This window comes from Neomonachus schauinslandi, chromosome 6, assembly GCF_002201575.2.
Source record: "Neomonachus schauinslandi chromosome 6, ASM220157v2, whole genome shotgun sequence".
NCBI lineage: Eukaryota > Metazoa > Chordata > Mammalia > Carnivora > Phocidae > Neomonachus > Neomonachus schauinslandi.
The window spans coordinates 64,319,616-64,340,950 of record NC_058408.1 but is presented as its reverse complement, the minus strand read 5'-3'; the positions used below and the strand labels follow the sequence as shown (position 1 = coordinate 64,340,950).

The window sequence follows — 21,335 nt, the reverse complement described above, 5'->3', positions numbered from 1 at the left end:
AGTTATGGCTTTTCTAGATCTCCTGCTTTTAGGCAGGGCTAACTAACAGAGTTAGATCATGAAGACCCTTGGAAGATATAGACAAAAGGTCAGGGAAGCTACTGGATTTGACTGAAGTATGTGCAGGACACCGTATTGATACGACAGCTCTATTTTGCTTGAAGAAGGATTTTGAGCCTACTCAAATCTAGTAGCAATATTTCCGGAGCACAGGATGTGCATGAGCCGAAGCACATATAAGAAATGTAGCAACCCAGGGAAGGATCCAGAATGTAAAAAAAAGTGTTTAATTATTTGCAGTGAAATGGTAGTTCAAATTTGAGAGGAAAAGGCATCCCCACAGACAAATTGGAGCTAAGGAGTGAGGACTGGCCACTCTTGAATCCCTTCCCAGGGTCTTTGCCAAGAGAAGCAAGAGAAATGCAGAAGAGAAGGGTGGGGGGAGGGTGTTGCAGGGAGTGATGGGACAAGGGAAAGAGGAAGATTTAGTTATGGAAAGAGAAACAAAGGAAAGAACGATGTGTCAGCTTTGTTTGTATTTCTGTTATGTCTACTGTGTCAGAATCATGGCTTTTCTCTCCTTCTTTCCTTCCTTTGTTCTTTTTGGGGGGGCTAAATATTCAGGTTTATATTATGACCATGGTAAAATGATGAAGTCAAGTCAAAGTGAGATGAACTTGTGTGAATAATCTTCAATTTCATGGAAAAACTTGTCTGTAGTTGGCAGTCTTTTCTTTACCTTTGGATTTAATTCTTTTTCATTATTTTCTATACCAGTTCTTTTAAAAATAATTGACTAACGCTGCAGATAAACACATACTCATTTGGTTTGGTGTAATTTGTCTTCCCCCTGCATCTTCACCGACAGTGTTATCCTGAGAATTAGTTTCTATTTCAGTAAAATGGGAAATGGACTAATAGCATGCTGGCATGGTGATCATTTTTCTAGGGGTTTGCTTCTGCGGAAGAGCTGACATCAAATATGTTAAAAAGGCAACAAGCAGGGTAGCTTGACTGCCTTAAAATGGATATGTAATGTTCAGATGGTGACACTGTGAGAGATAAATCATTGTCCAACAAAATGTTATTATCAAGGGGCTAAGTCAGAGCTTGAGATAGCTAGGCAGAGAAGGGAAATCAAAAAGTCAACTCTTGCCCCCATCCCTAAATCCTTCCCAGGTGTACCAGAGAAGGCTCATCTGAAGAGGGGAGTGGCAAAGAAGATAGAGGGGGGCAGGGCGAGGGGAGGGTTGTGGGAGAGAGAGGGATGCCTGTGAACCACGGTGGTGGGTAAGGACTCAGAAGAAAGCAGATGGAATTACCACCATCAGAAATTACACCTGTCCGCCTAGCTTGTTTCGGGCGGACATATCATAGTTGCCATTTTGTCGCCTGACTTGTCTCAACTCAGATGATACGAGTTGTCGGTTTATCTGACCATCTGCCCACTGCTAGTCTTAGGGGCTCACATGATTTTGCGGATGAATGTCTCAGATGTTTACTGAGCATCTGAGTATGTCCTGGGCTTGGGGGAGGAGGCCATCATGAATCAGTTATATATTTTCCTCAAATCTATTTATCTATTCAATAAATATTTATAGAGGGCCTACTACATGCCAGACACATTAGGAGGTGCAAGTGTAGAAAATACCATGATTTATTTATGTAGCCTCCTGATAATGAACATTTGGGTCATTTGCAGTGTTTTGCATTAACAAACAGTGTTACTATGGACATTCTTCTCAGATGTGCCTCCCGGAGCTCATTTACAAGAGGTTCTTTTAGGTAGTGAAAATGAATGAACTTTAGATACATGCATCAACATATGTGAATCTTACGAACATAATGTTGAGCCAAAAACCAAAACAAACACAAAAATTTGCAAAATAATAAATGCAGTATGATTCCGTTTATAAGCAACCAAAAGCATGTAAAACTAAACAATATGTTGTTTAGGGATACATGCATATGGGATAAGACTATTATAAAAACAAGAGAATAAGAAACCAAAATTAAGATAGTGATTACCTCTGGAAGATGGAGAAGGAATGAGATGGGCGGGAGCACAAAGGATATTGTGGAAGATGTGGGTGATTTCTGTTTATTCAGTGGGTAGTAGGTAAATGGAACCTTGATGTGCATCATAAGTACTACCATGCATGATATATAGCTTTCCCCCACTATCTGAAAGTAGAGCATTCCTTGTGAAATCTTTACTAATCTGAAATGGTGTAAAGCAAAGACGCAATTACCATTAATTTATATGGAAAAAATTTTGAGCGTTCTCAGAGCCAAAAAATAACCTCTCGGGCTTTTCTGATACCTTAAACACATCTTGCTAATGGATGCACAAAATAAATCTTTAAAAAAAGGCACGCAGAGAGAGATGCTTGCAGACCCAGGTCACAGGCCTGGCGGCTGGATGCTGAGATGCTGAGTGTAGTTCTTGGGAAAGGAGCTGGGCGGGGTACTCTCGCTGCTCAGGGTGGAGGGTGGAGGGGGGCCTTATAACAGCTCTCTGCAAAATAAATGCTGAATGCTATTTTTGCTTTTGCCTTTTCCGGTAAAAGTAGAAATCCTCTTCAGGTTTCCTCTGGTTAGTGAAGACAGGTACTAATTTTAATATAGGTCTTTCATAAAAGCAAAGTGGCATAACATGAAATTTTGAAAAGCAGAGGATACCTGTATTTATACACTTATGTATAATATACATTAAGTGTTATATTTATATTGGAAATATGTATTTAATTTTTCATTTAAAATATTTTTTAAAGGGAGATGTGGATCATGACCTCAGGGGACTTACTGTTTATTGAAAAAGAAAAGACATATGAGCAAATAAATGCCATAAAGCGCTTAAGAGCTGTGACTTGCGGTGTTCAGTTGCTTATAGTCCAGCAGTAGAGATTGACTTTTATATAATTAGCTTCAATTCAGAGTAGAATATGGTAAATGCTGTAGTTTACATGTGAATAAAGTGCTATGAGAGTATAGTGAAGTAAAATTAGTAGGCTGTAGGAAACCTTCCTGAAGGAGGTGTCATTTAAGTTGTATCTTGAAGGGTGAATAAAATTATGAGCAACAAAGACAGTGACCAAATTATTTTTTAAATAGGAAGTCTATGGACAGAGATAGAGAACAGAGCAAGGACAGGGCATGACTAGGAATAGCAAAGAAACCAGTGTAACAAAAACACACAGCCGAACGTGGGGCGCAGCAAGAAGGTAGGGGGAGGGCAGATTGTGGAGGGCCTTCGATGTCCTGTTGAAGAATTTTGTCTTTTTGCTGCAGCCACGGGGTAGATCTCATATTTCTCTTTTCTGGTGGCAGTTTGAAGGATGGATTGACAAAAGACGGTGGGGTGGGCAGGCAGAGAGCCTACCTTGGAAAGTTGAAAGCAAGAGATCTTGAAGGTCCAAGACAGGTGGCCGCGATGGGAATGAATAGAAAGGGGTGAATATGTATAAGTGACACAGAGGTATGACCGCATGGGCAATTGAGTATGGAATGATCTACCACTTTTTAAACAAGATATATTTATGTATTTGGGGGGGTAGGAGGTAGGGGTAAAGGGAGAGGGAGAGAATCTCAAGTAGACTTCCCAATGAGTGCGGGCCCCAACACAGGGCTCCATCCCAGGACCCCAAGATCATGACCTGAACTGAAATCAAGAGGCGGATGCTTAACCGACTTAAGCCACCCAGGTGCCCCTAACGCTTTCTTTATCTTGCCTTGTGGCCTTGTTCTGCCCTGACTCCCCTATCTGTCTCCTGTTCATCTACAGTTTTAATTTATATCATTGCCCTATAGCCCACAACTTGGGAATGGAGTTACCAACTGCATTGTAGCCGCCATCTTGAAAACATTTGTCTGGGAAATATTAGCAGTATGTGACCACTACCAATATTTATACAGGGCAAATGATGTAAAGATTAAGGAGAAATATGTTTTCCCTAATTATGCCCTCCATCCCTCAGGACATTAATTTAATCACATCTGTGAGTTAACATGTAAAGGTGCCTGTTATACTTTAACCTTAGTTTCTTTTCACTTTAAAGTATTATATCCATTAGCCGTTTTGTTTCTAATTATTTAAGATAAAAAAGATTATTGTGCTCAAAAAAAGTTAAACAGAAAATGCTTTTTTATTTCAACAAAAATCATTATTGAAAATCTTTCTAAAGTTCTGTTGTGCTTTAGTAGGTATAATTTACTAAACACATTTTTTTTTAAAGATTTTATTTATTTATTTGAGAGAGAGCAGAGGCAGGAGCAGAGGGAGAGGGATAAGCAGACTCCCCACTGAGCGCAGAGCCCAAGGACACAGGGCTTGATCCCACAACCCTGAGATCATGACCTGAGCTAAAATCAAGAATCGGACACTTAACCGACTGAGCCACCCGGGCGCCCCCTAAACACATTTTAATCTCACTTGGTGTTAAACTTCTGGGTTTCATTTGTGATATATAATACTGTGGTTGAAGAACAGGCAGCAGACTAATCACAGGATGCGCTTTGGAAAGTATAACCAATTTTTCTTATTGTTGCTGTTTGTTAATTTGAATGCTACATGTAAGCTAGTTACCTTGAGATGTGCTTTCCCTACCTCCTCTCTTCAGAGTAACAGCCTGAAAAATATTTTTAGTTAATTTAAAGATTTTGTATAGCTGGAGTCCAGTAGATCAACGTGCAGACATGTTTCCCAATGTAATAAATAAATTTAAGTATGGAAGATAAAAAAAAGAGAGTATCATCTTGCCTTATTTCTTTCTCCCGAATACACGGATGATAGTTGATATTATGACCAAAGAGGTCTAGCTATCTTGAATTCCTCTTTGGGGACATATCAACACTTTACCCAAAGGTATTTATTTTTATCACTTTCTGGGATATTTTGGGGATTTCATGATTACATGCCTATCAAGTTCCTTTGTTTTAGATTCTTAGAGCCTCCTGTTCAGCCTCTAATTGCTGCCTACTCTAGCTGATGACTACCTTTCTGTTTGGAATCTAGTGCCTTCCTAAAACTAAAGATACTTAGACTTCACCTCGAGTAGATTTGCACTAACCCCTGAATAAGGAAGGGCGGCCAACTTCTCTTGGGACAGGACACTGTATATGCCCTTGAGGACATTGGGGAGTTGAGGCTCATCGTTTTAGGAAGTGTTTTTACGACTCTCTGCTGCAGTGTGTACCCAGGGCAATATCTACTTTAGCTTAGCAAGAACCTGGAGCATCTACACTAGCCTACAAAACATATTGTTGGCATATGTTGACTTTCAGTGTTTCTTTTGCATAGAATGCCAGCCATGCTGGGAGCAGGGGGGTTACCTTTCCTTAGTCTTTCACAGGAGACTCTGAGAGGCGAGTATCACGGTCTTCTCAAATTAATTTGATTAGAGCACTGGTTAACAACGATGCCCATCACCCAGTATTCTCCCCGTTTACCAATAACCTGCTGCTGCTTTTATTTGCTTCGGATAATCAGCTTTCTGATTCACGGGCTGAATTAGATCAGCAGATAGCCATATAAAATCATGAGTTTACCTTTTTTTTTTTTTTTTTCAATTCTTGTTGATCTTCTCTTTTTCATCATGACAATCCAAATAGATACTGACCATCAGGAATTCTCTTTCCTGGGAGTCTTTGTAACTTTTTTGTTGTTGACTCATTCATTGTTCTCTTAATCCTCCCTTCTTTTCATGCCTTGTTTCCTTCAGTTTCATTTTTCCCTATTTCCCAAAGCGATCCTTGCATTTCAGCTCTTCGGGCTTACCTTTTACAGATAATGCTTTGATTTATATTTTTTCTCCTCCAAATAAGCTTTACCATAATCATCTTCACTTAGGAGTATTTCTGTTATTTTCTTTAAAACCAACATTTCTTTAACCACCATTGATAATTTACTAAATTTTTTTTCAGAAACAGCAGATTAATTCTTGTTTGGGCTGTTAGGCCATTCATTGTCTCTGAATTCAAAGTTGGAAACCTCACATATGCAAATTCAGTTATGCTTGCTGTAATTATCAAACCCTGATTCCTTCAGCGAATATGTTCTGTTTTGCATTTAGATGTTGGGGGAAAATGAGGAGCATGTGCAAAATAAGGCTGGAGGGAAAGAAAGAATCATTTGGAATTTTATTTTTTTTACTTAAAGTAACTAATTAAATCTGCATATAACCCAGGAAAAGGAAAACCTGATTCTTTTATTTGTGATAGTGAGCGGCAGGAGAACTGTTGAATCTCACAGATTAAGAAGTTTGAGTGTCTTCTTCAAGGGGCAATTCTGAGAGTAATTGTTATAAAGGACAGTGTAAAGAAGTGGGGGGTTTTAATGGCCAGACCACAAGCAGCATAATCTGACTTTTATTTATTTAGTTAAAGATTTATTTATCTATTTTAGAGAGAGAGAGAGCACTAGCAGAGGGAGGGGCAGAGGGAGAGAAGCAGACTCCCTGCCGAGTATGAGAGCCTGATGTGGAGCTTGATCTCACAACCCTGGGATCGTGACCTGAGCTGAAACCAAGAGTCGGATGCTTAACCAACTGAGCTACCCAGGTGCCCCCTTCTGACTTTTAATAGTTATGATTTATCTATCATCATGAAAAAATATTTTTAAAAACATCTGAAGAGTGTTTTTTGCATCATGGGAAAATGACCACTGAGTGGACAGTTCACTGTCAGATCTTTGTACAGTCAAGGAATGCAGTGGGCTCTTGGCCACCAAGGACCCTGGCTGGTGTTTTAGGGGAGTACCCACCCACTCCTTGGCATTGCAGGTAATAAGTGGGATGCAGAAACCCTGTGCCCCATTTTGGTTTAGTTCCTATATGGTTTCTGTATATGTCTTTATGTATCTTTCTTCAGTTCCTGTACATGTTAATGGTCTTGAAGGTCAGTGCTGTCAGTGAAAAATAGCCAGCTCAGATTCCAGAACATTCAGGACCTGTCTGTACGGTCTGTCAGAATGGCTTTGAAATCCATCTGCTGCTTCTCTATCCAAATTGTCCTCCAAAGTGCTTTCCCTTGGTTATTTAGAGAGAGCTGTGTGGTAGGCGGGAAAAGAAATGTGAACTTGGGTTTTAAAGCAACTGATTTAAACTCCGTTCCAAGGGAAATTGCCCTGCTAAATCAGTATTGAAAGAAGATGCTGGGAACCCGTGTGCATTGAGTCACCTCCAGAGTATGGCCAAATTTGGCCAGACCGTTAACTTGGCACAAGCAATGTAACTCTAGATCAAGGTTGTATTTGGGGTTTTGAGTGACTTATGATAGTCTGTTTTATGAGAACTGACTCAGAGGATGCTGCAAACAAAGAACTGGAAGTGGTGGTGAATGAGTTTGGGTGATGCTAAGAGTGCAGGACAGCAAGCCAGTCTGTTCGGTGGAGAAGCCCCGAGAGATGGAGGGGTGGCCAGAAGCTCAGGCCCTGATGTGGCTGAGGTGACGCAAACGTCCGGTTCTCACACATCAGTTATGCAGAGCCTGACTTCCGTTCTGCCAAAACCTGGAGGTATACACAGTGATGTGGTATTTCATTAATTCCAAACCGTATATTTTTTCACAATTTTATATTCCTGGAACTGGAATCCATTTCACAACAGCTAACTTGACGTAGTTTGCTTATGCTTTTTCTTAGTAGAATGCAATAAAAGGGTGCATCTGACTCTTCATCGAGTGTGTCTTACAGTTGATGAATTTTGGTAATAATAACGACCTCATTACTACTTACAAAGCTCTCTGTGTGCCAGGAGCCCTTCCCAGGCCTGCATGCATTATTATCTCATTTAATTCTCACAGTTTTTCTGCTTTACAGCTTTCTGGTAAATTCTAGTTCTTTATTTCTGGGTTCTTATTAATCAAAATTAATTGGCCAATAATACGGAAATGCAGACACATAATTTAGCACATTGCACCCCACATAAAAATACTAATTCCTGGATGTTTTTAAATTTGATCAGGTGGGGGCACTTGGGTGGCTCATTTGGTTCAGTGTCTGCCTTCAGCTCAGGTCATAATCCCAGGATCCTGGGATCGAGTCCCACGGCGGGCTCCCTGCACAGCGGGGAGCCTGCTTCTCCCTCTGCCTGCCCCTCCCCCTGCTCAGGCTCTTTCTCTCTCTCTCTCTGTCAAATAATTAAGTAAAATCTTTAAAAAAAAAAAAAGTGTGATCAGGTGGGAAGGCGAAAGGCACTCCTGAAAGAGAAAACCATCACATTTACTTTGAGGGGAGATAGGAAGAGGGCCAGAGTGGGAGGGGAAGGTTCTCTGCAATTCTGTCTCTGTTAGCTCCGTGTGTGACCACCTGCAAATACTGTGACATTCGCACAACAGAGTGTCAGGGTTTCATTTGCTCTTTCTTTCTGTAGCCATTTGCTCTTTTGTAGCTGATTTATCTTTCCGGCCTGCCGCAGGGAGAGAATATCCCTTTCTTTGTGGCACTAATTTGGTAATGGTGGCTGGCTGCAGTCAGACAGTGGGAGAGTGGAAAATTCAAAGGCCATCCATTTTCCTTTACATCTCCCAGCTGGTCTTCGGTAATCCCCAGCAATCTTTCCTGCCGATGATCAGAGTGTGGGGAGGCCTGCGTGCCTCCCAGGGCCGTGGACAGGCAGCAGACTCATGTGCTTCTGAATTGATCTGACAGATTCGAGTACCGCCCTGCGTTATTGCAACTTGGTTCTTGACAGGGTGACTTACAAAGAAATATGGCCAATAGTCAGGAAAATTATCTTGGCTGAGAGAGGCTAAAATTTGTCAGAATTAGAGAAAAACGTGACGTGTTTTTAGTTTTCTTATTTCACTAGGCAAACTGAAAGGACTGGATTTTCCTCCCTCCTTCCTAGTGCCTAGACTGTGCCTGTTGTATAAAATAGGCCCTTAATGAATGAGTGAATAAACCTCTATTTCTGAGGGCAGGGGTACAGGACAGCACCGTTCCAGATCTTTCTTGGCACTTAACCCCTTCCCCTCAGCCTGTCTTGTGTATAATTCCTTCAGGGCTGAGTTTTCTGCTGGGAAGGTTACTTTGATAAACTAAATCTTGCTGATGCGTGAGAGCAGGTGAGTATCTAGCCTCAGAATGGTGTATTGATTTCCCTTAGCCTTCCTTTCCTCATCCTTAAAATGAAGACACTGTTCTAAGAGCTCCCCAGGCTGGAGCTCCCGGGAGACTGCAAACCAGAAGTGCTTTGAGATGGGGCACCGTGGGGGCGCCCGTGCTCCTCCCTCAGGCAGGACGGGTGCGCCTCAGTGAGGCTTTGCCTGGTTGGAAACAGTGGGTTCATTGGTGTGATGTTCAGGTGGCCTCAGCAGGTGATGGAGGAAAGGTCTGAGGGCCGCTGGGTCCCAGCACCCCTGCCACCCCCCTCCTGACAGCACCCCTCATCAGGTGCCCCTGCCCCTGCATTCAGGCCTCCCTGTATCTCCTTTCTGGCTCTTCAGAGAAAGAATTACATCAGGGCATTTCAGGCACGACTGTCTTTAATATCGCTCTGTTTTGGGGCACCTGGGTGGCTCAGTCGGGTAAGCGGGTGCCTTTGGCTCAGGTCATGATCCCAGGTTCCTGGGATCGAGCCCCATGTCGGGCTCCCTGCTCAGCAGGGAGTCTGCTTCTTCCTCTCCCTCTGCTTGTGCTCACTCTCTCTGTCAAATAAATAAATAAAATAAAAATATCACTCTGCTTTTTCCTTCCTCCACCTGCAGTGAGGTAGACTAGGAACATGACACATTTTAGAGGTTTGTAAGGTTTTTTATTTTAAACCAGGGAATGCCATGGGTATGTATTTTGTTCCACATGCCGTGGCAAAACCCTGTGTCTCGCTTCTTTTTACTTCCCAGTGTTGACTTTTGTAACATCTGCTGTTATCAGATGTCACCACCTTCCACTTTTAGAAGTGAAAGTAGTCTGTGTGAGTATGAAACTTATGCCAACTTTCTTCAATCTCAGGAAAACATTTTCCAGAATTTATAATTAATAATTTCCCATGATGTCACAGAAGGAATAAGATGTGTGGGTAATCCTTGTGAGTCCAGGTTGAGGTACCTCCTTTCCCTGACCTGTTCCCGCTGAGCTCATGACCCCTCTGCTGGGCACTCGTGCCATGTTTGTGATTCATTGCCTAGTGCCGCCTCGTCCCTGGCTGGTCTCAGCATCACGGAGGGCGGGGTCCATGCTGACATCTCCCTGCAGCTCCAGAACCTGGTCCATGTAGGTCGCTGAGCAAGTGCTTGTAGGAAGGAATGCAGACAGGGAGACAGAGGAAGGAGGGAAAGAGAGAAGGACAAGAAGAGATTTTTGTTGTTTTTGCATAATGACAATTGCCTTGGCTTATTAGCAATGCTATATGGAAGTCACAAAGGCTAACGTAACAAAGTCACTGGTACCGAATGTACTCACTCTGTCCACCGACATTCACTCAGCAAACATTTTTTGAGCATGCTCAGTGTGTCAGACCAGTCTGAGCCAGGGGGAGAAAGTCATGAAATAGAATTTCTACCCTCTTGGAACTCAAATATCAAGAAATGGCTGTTTCCTACAGTGCAGGATGTGGGAGTAGCTTCATGGGCAAATTCGGGAGCACGAGCCAGAGAGCCTCCCTCCCGCAGCGAGGCAGTCGGGAGGCTCCCACAGGAGCACCGCTACGAAGAGTTTGTTAAACTTAACTTTCAGTAGTGGACATTAAAAAAGAAAAGATACAGGGGCGCCTGGGTGGCTCAGTCGGTTAAGCAAGCGTCTGCCTTCGGCTCAGGTCATGATCTCGGGTCCTGGGATCAAGTCCCCACATCATCGGGCTCCCTGCTCAGCAGGGAGCCTGCTTCTCCTTCTCCCCCTGCATGTGCTCTCTTTCGCTCGCGCGCTCTCTCTCTCAAATAAATAAAATCTTTAAAAAAAAAGATATATTTAATCCATTTTTCCAAATTCCCTCCTCTCTTCATATTCTGATGAATGCTGACCCAGGGAGGGGACCTCCCTTGGAACTCTCCGGAGGTCACCACTAAAGGGGTGCAGGAGCAATATGCTGGTGCTTCATCTAGGTGCCAGTGCAGGAATCTGGTCAGGAGAGAGGCTGGGAAGAGTACCATGTATGTATTCATCGGGGTGCCAGGAGGGACAAATGATCAAGTAGAAATCCCACCAGTGTGTTTTGTGTCTCTGGCTATCCGCATGAGTGGCTGGAAGGAAGCAGGGAAGGGGCACTTATGAGCTACCTCTGGAGAAACGGGGTGGTGGGGAATGAGGCCATGATTTGTCTTCTCTTTTCCTTCTCAGTCATCAGGGACTGGGTGTGCATGGGCAACCCCGGAAGGATTGACCCATTGAGGTGCCCTCTTGTCTCCTACAACTGCCTCCCAGAAACCACCCAGCTACTAGTCCCTAGAACACCCCCCCGACCCCTAAGCCCATGCAGCTTGTAGATGCACCATGTGCACTCCTCATGCTATCATGTGCGATTGTCACTCCCTGAGGTGTCAGCGTCAAGTAGGATCAGCATGACAAACCCTTGCCTGACAGAATTTCTCCTGGAAAGAATAGTCACCTCAATTTCTACAGAGAGTAACCTCGGCTCACCCTGGAATCTATCTTTCACTGAAGATTGCATGAAGCAGTTGGTTCGGTTTTATCTTCCACATGGAACGTTTTTCCTGTAGTTTGCTTTTCTCCATTAACGTGATGGAAAAACATGGCGGATCTGGGCCAAACTGTGCCGCATCCAGTTCAGCCTCCCTCAGGGGATGCCCCGCACCCAGTGTACCACATTTTGGATTTTAGCTCACACCAAGAGACATTACAGAGCAGAAGACCACACTGCCTCGGGGTAGATTTTTGCTCCAATTACCTGGAAAGAGAATCATGAAACTAGATTATCACGTAAGAGAACATTTGTAGAGACTCAAGCTGAACAGAAGAATCTTATCTGTGGGGGAAAGTTGAGCTGGTCGTGATAATACACTTTCTGGACAGGAGCAGGACTACGTGAAATGTTTCCCAGAAATCACGCTTATGGCAGAGCTATGGAAACTATAACAATATCCAGTAATAAATTATTTAAGAATATCGTTGTATTTCTGAGCCTCGGCATATGGGAGCAAAATGACACGATGGAAACCCTGTTAAGAGCTTTATTCTTTTATACATACTTGACAGACATCTGTTGCAAATGCTTTTCTCATCAGCTGAGTGATATAAGGAGGTGGAATGCCAGGGAATATCCTGAAGGGAAGAACAAAGAACAATGGACAAATTTGTGACTATCATTCCTGTTTTGCTTTCTCTTGTCAAGGACAGTTGTTGAAGACATAATGGGCTGTGCCGTGAGGAGAGCCCTTAGAAAAATGAAAATATGGGTGGGTTTCTGAAGACAGACCTGTTATCCAAAAGGCCTTCATTTTGTGAATCCTCATTTGATAACAATTGGTAGTTCTGCCTTGGGAACGCTCTAGAACAGGAAGCGCGATTTTAGGATTGCTATCCCTTCTCTTATGACACTGGCCTTGATATTGATTTTAGCCTTTGCAAATCATTGTTGAATATTTGGTGCGTCTAGTGTGCACTCTTTGTGACCGTAGCTGTTAGCGTGACTGACACCATTGCCGTTGTGGAAACAGATAGTATTCAAACGTACAGGGTCTGGAACACATGTCCAAGTGTGTTATGATATGGGATGTGGTAAAGATGTGGTTCTTAAGTTAGATTATTTTATTTTTTACTTGGTTTGTATTATAAAGTGCATTTGTAAAATCTTTAATAATATTCATATAATATAAAGACAGATTTTTAGCTTTCCCATTTAACAAGTGGTAGCCATGGTTTAAGTTGCTTTAAATTAGATTATCAACATTTAAATGAATATTTTTTATAAACATTTAATTAACATTTTTATTAATCTATCAACATACATTTAAATGAATGTTTTTGGTTTGGGCGTTAGCATCATGCTTTTAAAACCTGATGCTTACCATTCTTATAATCTACTCTTTAGAAAACCAGCTAGATTAAATTTTATAATTTTCATGTTGTTTCTAAGTGATGACGTAAGAGAAAGTTTTAGGGGGCTAGGTGCAAGCGCATTTCAAATAACACACTGGAGACTTTAATAGTTTTCATGCCATCTGCTAAAAGTAAGATTACATACTAATTATATGTTCTCCTTCTAGCATTTTCTAAATACTAGAGACATCTTGAGGTGGTATGGAAGAATTTCTTCCCGATAAAAATCATTATAATGGAGCATCTTGAGTCATATACACTTACCATTTTTATGTTCCTCCTTACCTGTTTTCCAGCATCCTCACTTGCTGTCTTTAACCAGTGGTCCCTTAGGTTTGTGAACAGAAGAGCCTGTGACAGAAACATTAGAAAACTTCCAAAGGTCAGACTCCACAAGGCTGGCTGTGGAGCAGTGCAGTGATGGGGCCGGGCACCCCAGCTCACAGCCAACTCACGAATGAAACATGAAGGCTCTCCCACTATTTCCCAGCAAAGGGAGACTATGTTGCACTAATTGTTTTATTGATCGATTTTTAAAGACTGAAATGGAAAAGATGTGTAACCATCCTTATTGTTGTAAGCCTTCTGGAATTCTGGGATTTGTGTTTTTTGTTATTATTGCTGCCTCTTCACTCCCAAGCTCACCTCCTTCCCCAACCTGGTTCCCTCCTGTTCTTCTTCTGGTTGATGGATTATATACCTTTCATTTTCACGGCTAGGGAAAGGTTGTAAAGGAGTGACCAAAGGAGGGAGTAGGATATCAGGAAAGGCCTGGGTTGAATCATGAGAGATGGTTCAATATTTGACATGCTGATAGAAAGGATCAGGGGTAAAGTTTTAAATCTCTTGAGGTTTAGGGGCTCCTGGGTGGCTCGGTCGGTTAAGCCACTGACTCTTGGTTTCTGCTCAGGTCATGATCTCAGGGATGTGACTTCAAGCCCTGCATTGGGTTCTGTGCTCAGCGGGGAGTCTGCCTGAGATTCTCTCTCTCCCTCCCTCTGCCCCTCCCCCGGCATGCTCTCTCTCTCCTCCCATCTCTCTCAAATAAATAAATCTTTAAAAAATAAATAAATCTCTTGAGGTTTATGAGAAGATTCTGAAAAAAAAAATAGTTGTCTTTAATAAAATGTCATATGGCATGGAGAATAATAATATACCCTGACTGAAATCCTTATCATGCTTCTAAAGTTAGAGAATTAATAGTGCTGGGGTAGTGGTGGAGGGGGGCAATTATTTTGTACAAAAACCTTTGCTTTGGGTTTTCATATCTGCCAACTCTCCCCACTTCCTTTCCTTCTGTGCACAGACCTTGATAAAATGAAATGCAGTAAGTTCTCTGTTGAAAATTTACCTTTAGCCTCTCTAATGAATAAACTCTGTGTGTCACATTTTTGTGTCCTAAACATTCTACTTATGCCTTAAATAGAGAAATTATAAAGGAGATGCAGATGGTCTTTGAGGAAACTGCCTGATGTTTGTGTTTAGAAACTGAGTTCCCTTTTGTTTAAATGTTTTAAACTTTATATCTTTTGAAATTGAAAGCATTCTTCAAGGTCGGCTAGAAGCCAGCTACGGCTACTCACACACAGACTGACTTCTTTGTAGAAGTGAGTATTGAGGGCGAGGGGGTGCTGGGGAGTGGATGGCTTCTTCTGTTACGGCGTAGAGGACTCTATGGCATAGAATGGGTTGTACGTTTTCTTACAGCAGTTCAGCTTTGCCATTAAAAGGTGATTTTCCCTCGTGTCTCATATGCCTTAATTTATCTGCTGCTACAATAAAAAGCTTCCAGTTCAGAAAATTTGAGGGAAATGTGAAATTTGAACATGTGTATAAAATAACTCTCTGAAATAGTATTTGTGTTTCGGTGTGATTGCTACAGGGGCTCTTTTAATCGCAGAACACAAATGTCAGGTTCTGGACGTAGAACCTGAACCAAATGATGTAAGAATTTGGTTCCTAGAATATTTATATATGATATCTATATTTTATGTATCTGTGTATTCCAGTAGAGTTAGTATGCAGTGTTAAATTAGTTATAGGTGTACAATATAGTGATTCAACAATTGTATGCGTTACTCATCATGACAAGTGCACTCCTTAATCCCCATCACCTATTTCACCCATCCCCCCACCCACCTCCCCTCTGGTGACCATCAGTTTGTTCTCTATGTTCAGAGTTTCTTTTTTGGTTTGTCTCTTTTTTCTTTGTTCCTTTGTTTTGTTTCTTAAATTCTACATATGAGTGAAAACACATGATATCTGTCTTTCTCTGACTGACTTATGTCACCTACCATTATTTCTCTAGATCCATCCATGTTGTTGCAAATGTCAAGATTTCATTCTTTTTAATGACTGAGTAATATTCCACTGTAAATACATACCAAAGCTGCTTTATCCATTCATCAATCGATGAATACTTGGGTTGTTTCCATAATTTGGTTATTGTAAATAATGCTGCAATAAACATAGGGGTGCATGTATGTTTTTGAATTAGTGCTTTCATATTTTATGGGTAAATTCCTAGCAGAGGAATTACTGGATCATGTGGTAATTGTAGTTTTAATTTTTTTGAGGAAACTCCGTATTTTTTTGAGCAAACTTTTCCACAGTGGCTGCACCAGTTTGCAGTCACACAAACAGTGTCCGAGGGTTCCTTTTTCTCCACATCCTCACCAACACCTGTTATTTCTTGTGTTTTTGATTTTAGCCATTCTGACTGGTGTGAGGTGATATCTCACTTGCATTTCCTTGATGTTGAGCTAATGTTGAACATCTTTTCATGTGTCTCTTGGCCATCTGCATGTTTTCTTTGGAGAAATGTCTATTCATGTTTTCTGCCCATTTTTTAATTGGATTATTTGGTTTTGGGGTATTGAGTTGTATCAGTTCTTTGTATATTTTGGACACTAACTCTTTATCAGATATGTCATTTGCAAATATCTTCTCCCGTTCTGTAGGCTGCCTTTTAGTTTTGCTATTTGTTTCCTTTGCTGTGCAGAAGCTTTTTTTATTTTGATGTAGTCCCTATAGTTTATTGTTGCTCTTATTTCTCATGCCTGAGGAGACCATATCTAGAAAAATGTTGCTATAGCCAATGTCAGAGATTACTGCCTGTGCACTCTTCTAGGATTTTTGTGGTTTCAGGTCTCACGTTAGATCTGTAATCCATTTTGAATTTATATTTTTGTATGGTGTAAGAAAGTGATCCAGTTTCATTCTTTGGCATGTAGCTGTTCAGTTTTTCCAGCACCATTTGTTGAAGAGACTGTTTTCCCCAGTGTATAGTCTTGCCTCCTTTGATAAAGATTAATTGACCATATAATTGTGGGTTTATTTCTGGGCTCTCTATTCTGTTCTATTGATCTAAGTGTCTGTTTTTGTGCCAGTACCATACTGTCTTGATGATGACAGCTTTGTAGAATAACTTGAAATCTGGGATTGTGGGTTGTGATGCCCCCAGTTTTAGTCTTCTTTTTCATGATTGCTTTGGTTATTTGGGTTTTTTGTGGTTCCGTATAAATTTTAGGATTATTTGTTCTAGTTCTCTGAAAAATGCTGTTGGTAGTTTGATAAGGATTGCATTAAATCTGTAGATTGCTTTGGGTAGTATGGACATTTTAACAATATTTGTTCTTCGAGTCGATGAGCATGAAATAGCTTTCTGTTTGTGTTGTCTTCAGTTTCTTTCATCAGTGTTGTATAGTTTTCAGAGTACAGGTCTTTCACCTTTTTGGTTAAGTTTATTCCTAGGCATTTTATTCTTTTTGGTGCAATTGTAAACGTGATTGTTTTCCAAATTTCCCTTTCTTCTTCTTCCTTGCTAGTGTATAGAAATGTAATGGATTTCTCTATATTGGTTTTGTATCTTGCAACCTTTCTGAATTCATTTATCAGTTCTGGTAGTTTTTTGGTGAAATCTTTAGGGTTTTCTAAAAATAGTATTATGTCATCTGTAAATAGTGAAAGTTCTATTTCTTCTTTACCAATTTTGATGCCTTTTGTTTCTTTTTCTTGTCTGACTGCTGTGTCTAGGACCTCTAGTATTATGTCAAATAAGAGGGGTGAGAGTAGAAATCCTTGTCTTGTTCCTGATCTTATGGGAAAAGCTCTCAGTTCTCACCATTGAGTATGATATTAGCTGTGTGTTTTTCATACATGGCTTTTATTACGTTGAGGTATTTTCCCTCTAAACCTACTTTGTTAAGGATTTTTATCATGTTTCATAGAATATTTAAAATTTTACTTATTTGTTTTTTACAAAATAGAGAGGTTCAACAATCACGTGTACCAACTCAGTGGAGTTTTACTATCTAGAAAAGCTACAGTGTTATAAAGGCTTTTGATTACCTCAAAAGAAATATTGTAAGAATACACATAACCATATTTGATAATTATAAAATAATTTAAATGTATATTTTAATTTTATGTTATGGGAAATATTTTAAAGTAATACTCCATAATACTCCAGTTTAATTTTTAGAAAGAATTTTTTAACTTGTTTTTTTAATTGAAATAATCGCATTAATATGCTTTTCTAAAGGCATCTGTGTGAAGTCTTCATTCATTAATTGTTTAAACTGTGCACTTTTCTAAGAAAACTGTTTATACAAAGAAATACTTTGAGAAGTGTCTAAACTTTTATTTCTGGGCTTTATTTCCATTCTTTTATTTCTTGGTATAAAGAGAAATTCCTTCCAGATTTTCACTTGAGCACATATGGATATACTAGTGAGTTAAACCAGTATTTTTAATAAAAGTGGGAGTAGGCAAAAGTTAAACTGTTTTAGCTCAAGAAACCTGGCACACAACGCCTCTCAGAATAATATGAAAGAGGAACTTGTCTGGTTGGCTCAGTAGGACTTTAAAACATCCTACCTATATTGTGGAGTAGGGCAGAATGAGAATAGCAGAGAGGTACCAGTGAAAATAGGAAAAGGAAAAGAAGGGAGGAAAGTTAACAAAGGAAAAGATGCCAGAGAAGTAGGAGGGAAGGCAAGGGATGTGGGGACTATTGCCCATTCATTCATTCCTTCATTTTGCACACATTTATTTTGTGCCTCATATATCAGGACCCTGGCATTTATTTGAGGGGTGGGGAATGTGGGGAAGGGGCAGAGGGAGAAGGAAAGAGAGAATCCCAAGCAGACTCCCCACCCAGCATGGAGCCTATTGCGGGGCTCAATCTCATGACCCTGAGATCACGACCTGAGCTGAAATCAAGAGTAGGTCACTTAACTGACTGAGCCACCCGGGCGCCCCAGGCCCCTGGCATTTTAAACAGAGGATCAAACAAGCCCTTGGTCTCTTCTGAGGCCTAAGCCTGTTGTCCCATCCATTGGACTAATGGAAAAGAGCTTGAAACAAAAGATGAGCCAGAGTGGAGAGCGAGAATGGACAAAGAGATCCAGCAGGGATATCAACAGATTGGATGCCAAAGGACAAGAGAGATGGAAGATGAACTTCTCCTTACTCCTTGGTAGAGTATGGAACCACATCTGGTCTCTCCTCTTCCACACCTACAGGATACCTGTGACTTACTTCTGGTGTCTTCTCTGACCCTGTCCTAGAGAGTACCCCCCCTGGGGACACTGAGGACCACACCCACACAACCATCCATCTCCCAGAAAAACCTATATTAGTGTCTTTCACGCAAGGAACCACCATCACTGCCCTCTGAGTATTTTACACAGGAGTTGTGTTTGGTGTCAAGTAAATGGGTAAATAATGAACCAGGATGATAAATGCTGCTAACGAGATGAGTAAATCAGCTAGGTCTGAGGGATCCGGGAAAGTTTCCTGGAGGAAGTTGACATTTCCCCTTGTTAGTTCTTTTTTCTTTCTTTTAAAAAATTCTGTCAGAATAAACCTATTCTGGAAAAGCCTTTAATTTGCTTCACAGTGGAGAAACAAAATGTTTACATTTTGGTTTAATTCAAAAGTTAACAGAGGGGCGCCTGGGTGGCTCAGTCTTTAAGTGTCTGCCTTCAGCTCAGGTCATGATCCCAGGGTCCTGGGATCGAGTCCCACATCGGGCTCCCTGCTCGGCGGGAAGCCTGCTTCTCCCTCCCCCACTCACCCTGCTTGTGTTCCCTCTCTTGCTGTCTCTCTCTCAAATAAATAAATAAAATCTTTAAAAAAAAAGTTAACAGATTAGCTGGGTTAGATCCGGTGTTTCATTGGTGGCTTACTGTTGGTAAAGTCCTGATTACACTTTAAAAATACATGTTAAAGTTTCTGTTCCCCACCCCCAAATTCATACCCATTTAAAAATGTGTAAAGTTTCTAAAAGAAAACACAGGATCTTTTGTCCTGCATTTCCACCATCCATTTTATACATAAATATGTGTAGGCAGTACACTGTTGCGACTTAATATGAAACACATGCCCTTAGAGCAATTTAACTAGTGTGTTTAAAATACACCAACTTATTTCCTGATTTGAGACTGCAGTTTTATCAGACTTTTAGAGGAAATGCTAAATCATGATAGGTTGCACTAGATTTCATAGAAGAGCTCTTTAGAGCAGTGGAGGAGTCTCAAAGGACTGAGCACTTTTTCATACTTTACGTTCTTTCATATAAACCTGATTTAAAGACATTCGTTGTCGCTTGTTTTCTTTCTTTCTTTTTTTTTTCCTTTACAGAAACTATAACAGTAAGTCAGCATCCATTTGTGGTCCCTGGTTCATCTCAAGTCTGCGGGTCTGCGGTGGCCTCTTCTGCTTTCTTCTTGATGGGCTTTGTTCTTTCTTGTCCTAAGCATCCGTCTCCAGCCCGTCTGCTACCCCCCACTCCAGGCGCTCCGCTCGTACTTGGTCTTGGCTGGGATGTCTAATAGGCCGTTTCAAATTTAACACGGCTGAAACAGAGCGCCTGGCCTTGCTCCCAGCTCCCTGCAACCAAACCTGCTCCTTTCCCAGTCTTGCTCCTGTTAATGAATGGCAACATTATGGAGCCCGTTTGGGTCCATGTTCAAACCTGATCCTTGACTCTCTCCATTCCCCTGGATAGTCTGTCATAAATCCTGTTGGCAGCACCACTCACTTCTCCCCACTCTTGCCACCGACATCCAGGCCTCCAACCTCACCTGAGCTTCTCATTCCCTCTCCTTCCACCCTTGCCTTTCTATAGCCCATTCTCTACACGATGGTCAGAGTGATCCTTTCCAAACAGAAATCCAATCCATTCATGCCTTGGCTCAGAAGCAGCCCAGTGGCTTTCTGTCTCATTTAGAAAACAATTTAGACATAGCTCTAAGCACCTAACGATCTAACTACCACTCTGATCTCATATTTCACCTTTCTTCTTCTCCCTTGCCCTGCTTTGCCCATACCAGCTTTCTTGCTGTTACTCTGTACCTAAGAACATTTGCACCCCAGGACCTTTGCACTTGCTCTTTCTTCTGACACGAACGTGCACCCCCACCCCCCACTAGAATTTAAGTTTCATGAAGGCAGGAACTTTGCTTTATTCCTTCACTGCTCATCCCAGCACCTGCCTGAGGCAGCAATGTGTGGCCAGGACCTAAGTTTTCTGATTCTAAGTCCAGTGCTCTTTTTGTGATTATGGGTGGCCTTCCACAGGTTTTGAGGTCCTTTGAACACAGTGATCACATCTTCTATTCCTTTTGGCGCACTCCCCATAGGGTGTAGGACTGTGCTATCTAGTCGGTGAGGCCCTTCCATGTCCCTAGTGAATGCCATGGTTGGAATGAATGACTTTCTGTGCTCCTTGTGGTCCGTCAGCTCCGATCACAGACTCTCTCGGGGTGTCCTTCCCTCTTTGTAGGAATAAAAGACAGGCTGCTGTTCCTCATGGATACATAGTGGCATTTGGAAATTGCAGGCAGTTTGAGGGGAAAAGAAAATCCAAGGTGGTAGGAGTCTAGTGCTCAATAAATAGATTGTTTGTATTCTGAAACTTAATGTTGTAATGGAACTGTGTAACTTTGGAGGAGAGGATTAGATTGAAATTAACAGCCCCTGTGCTGGTTTAAGGTTTTGTACAGGATGTTGCTATTTCTGCACTTAACCTGATGTTCTTAAGGAAAGTGTGTCCCAGATACCTTCTTTTGCAAATGAAAGAGCATCCCTGTTTGGCTTGGACCTTTCCAAAGCAACTGTTAAAGTATTAAAACTCCTACGTTTCATTTTGAACATTTGTGTTCTCTTACCTGCAAAGTTTCTTAGGTGACTCTGGTAATCCTGATTGTCTTCCCCTTGTTTTTACAGGTGATCTGCAATGCTTTCACCATCTGTAATGCGGAGATGCAGGAAGTTGGTGTTGGCCTATATCCGAGGTAGGGCAAATGGTATTTCATTTACTAGAAGAAACAACTGTAAT

At 41.4% G+C, this 21,335-nt stretch overlaps 1 protein-coding gene across 2 annotated transcripts in view; it reads left to right on the top strand.

The window, feature by feature from the left end:
• SMYD3 (SET and MYND domain containing 3) overlaps window positions 1-21,335 on the top strand; it is a 713,184-nt gene that overhangs the window by 531,261 nt on the left and 160,588 nt on the right. For both annotated transcript variants that reach the window (XM_044915966.1, XM_044915965.1), the window contains exon 6: window positions 21,224-21,291. In XM_044915966.1, the coding sequence (XP_044771901.1) occupies window positions 21,224-21,291 (68 nt within the window). The remainder of the gene's footprint in view (window positions 1-21,223; window positions 21,292-21,335) is intronic.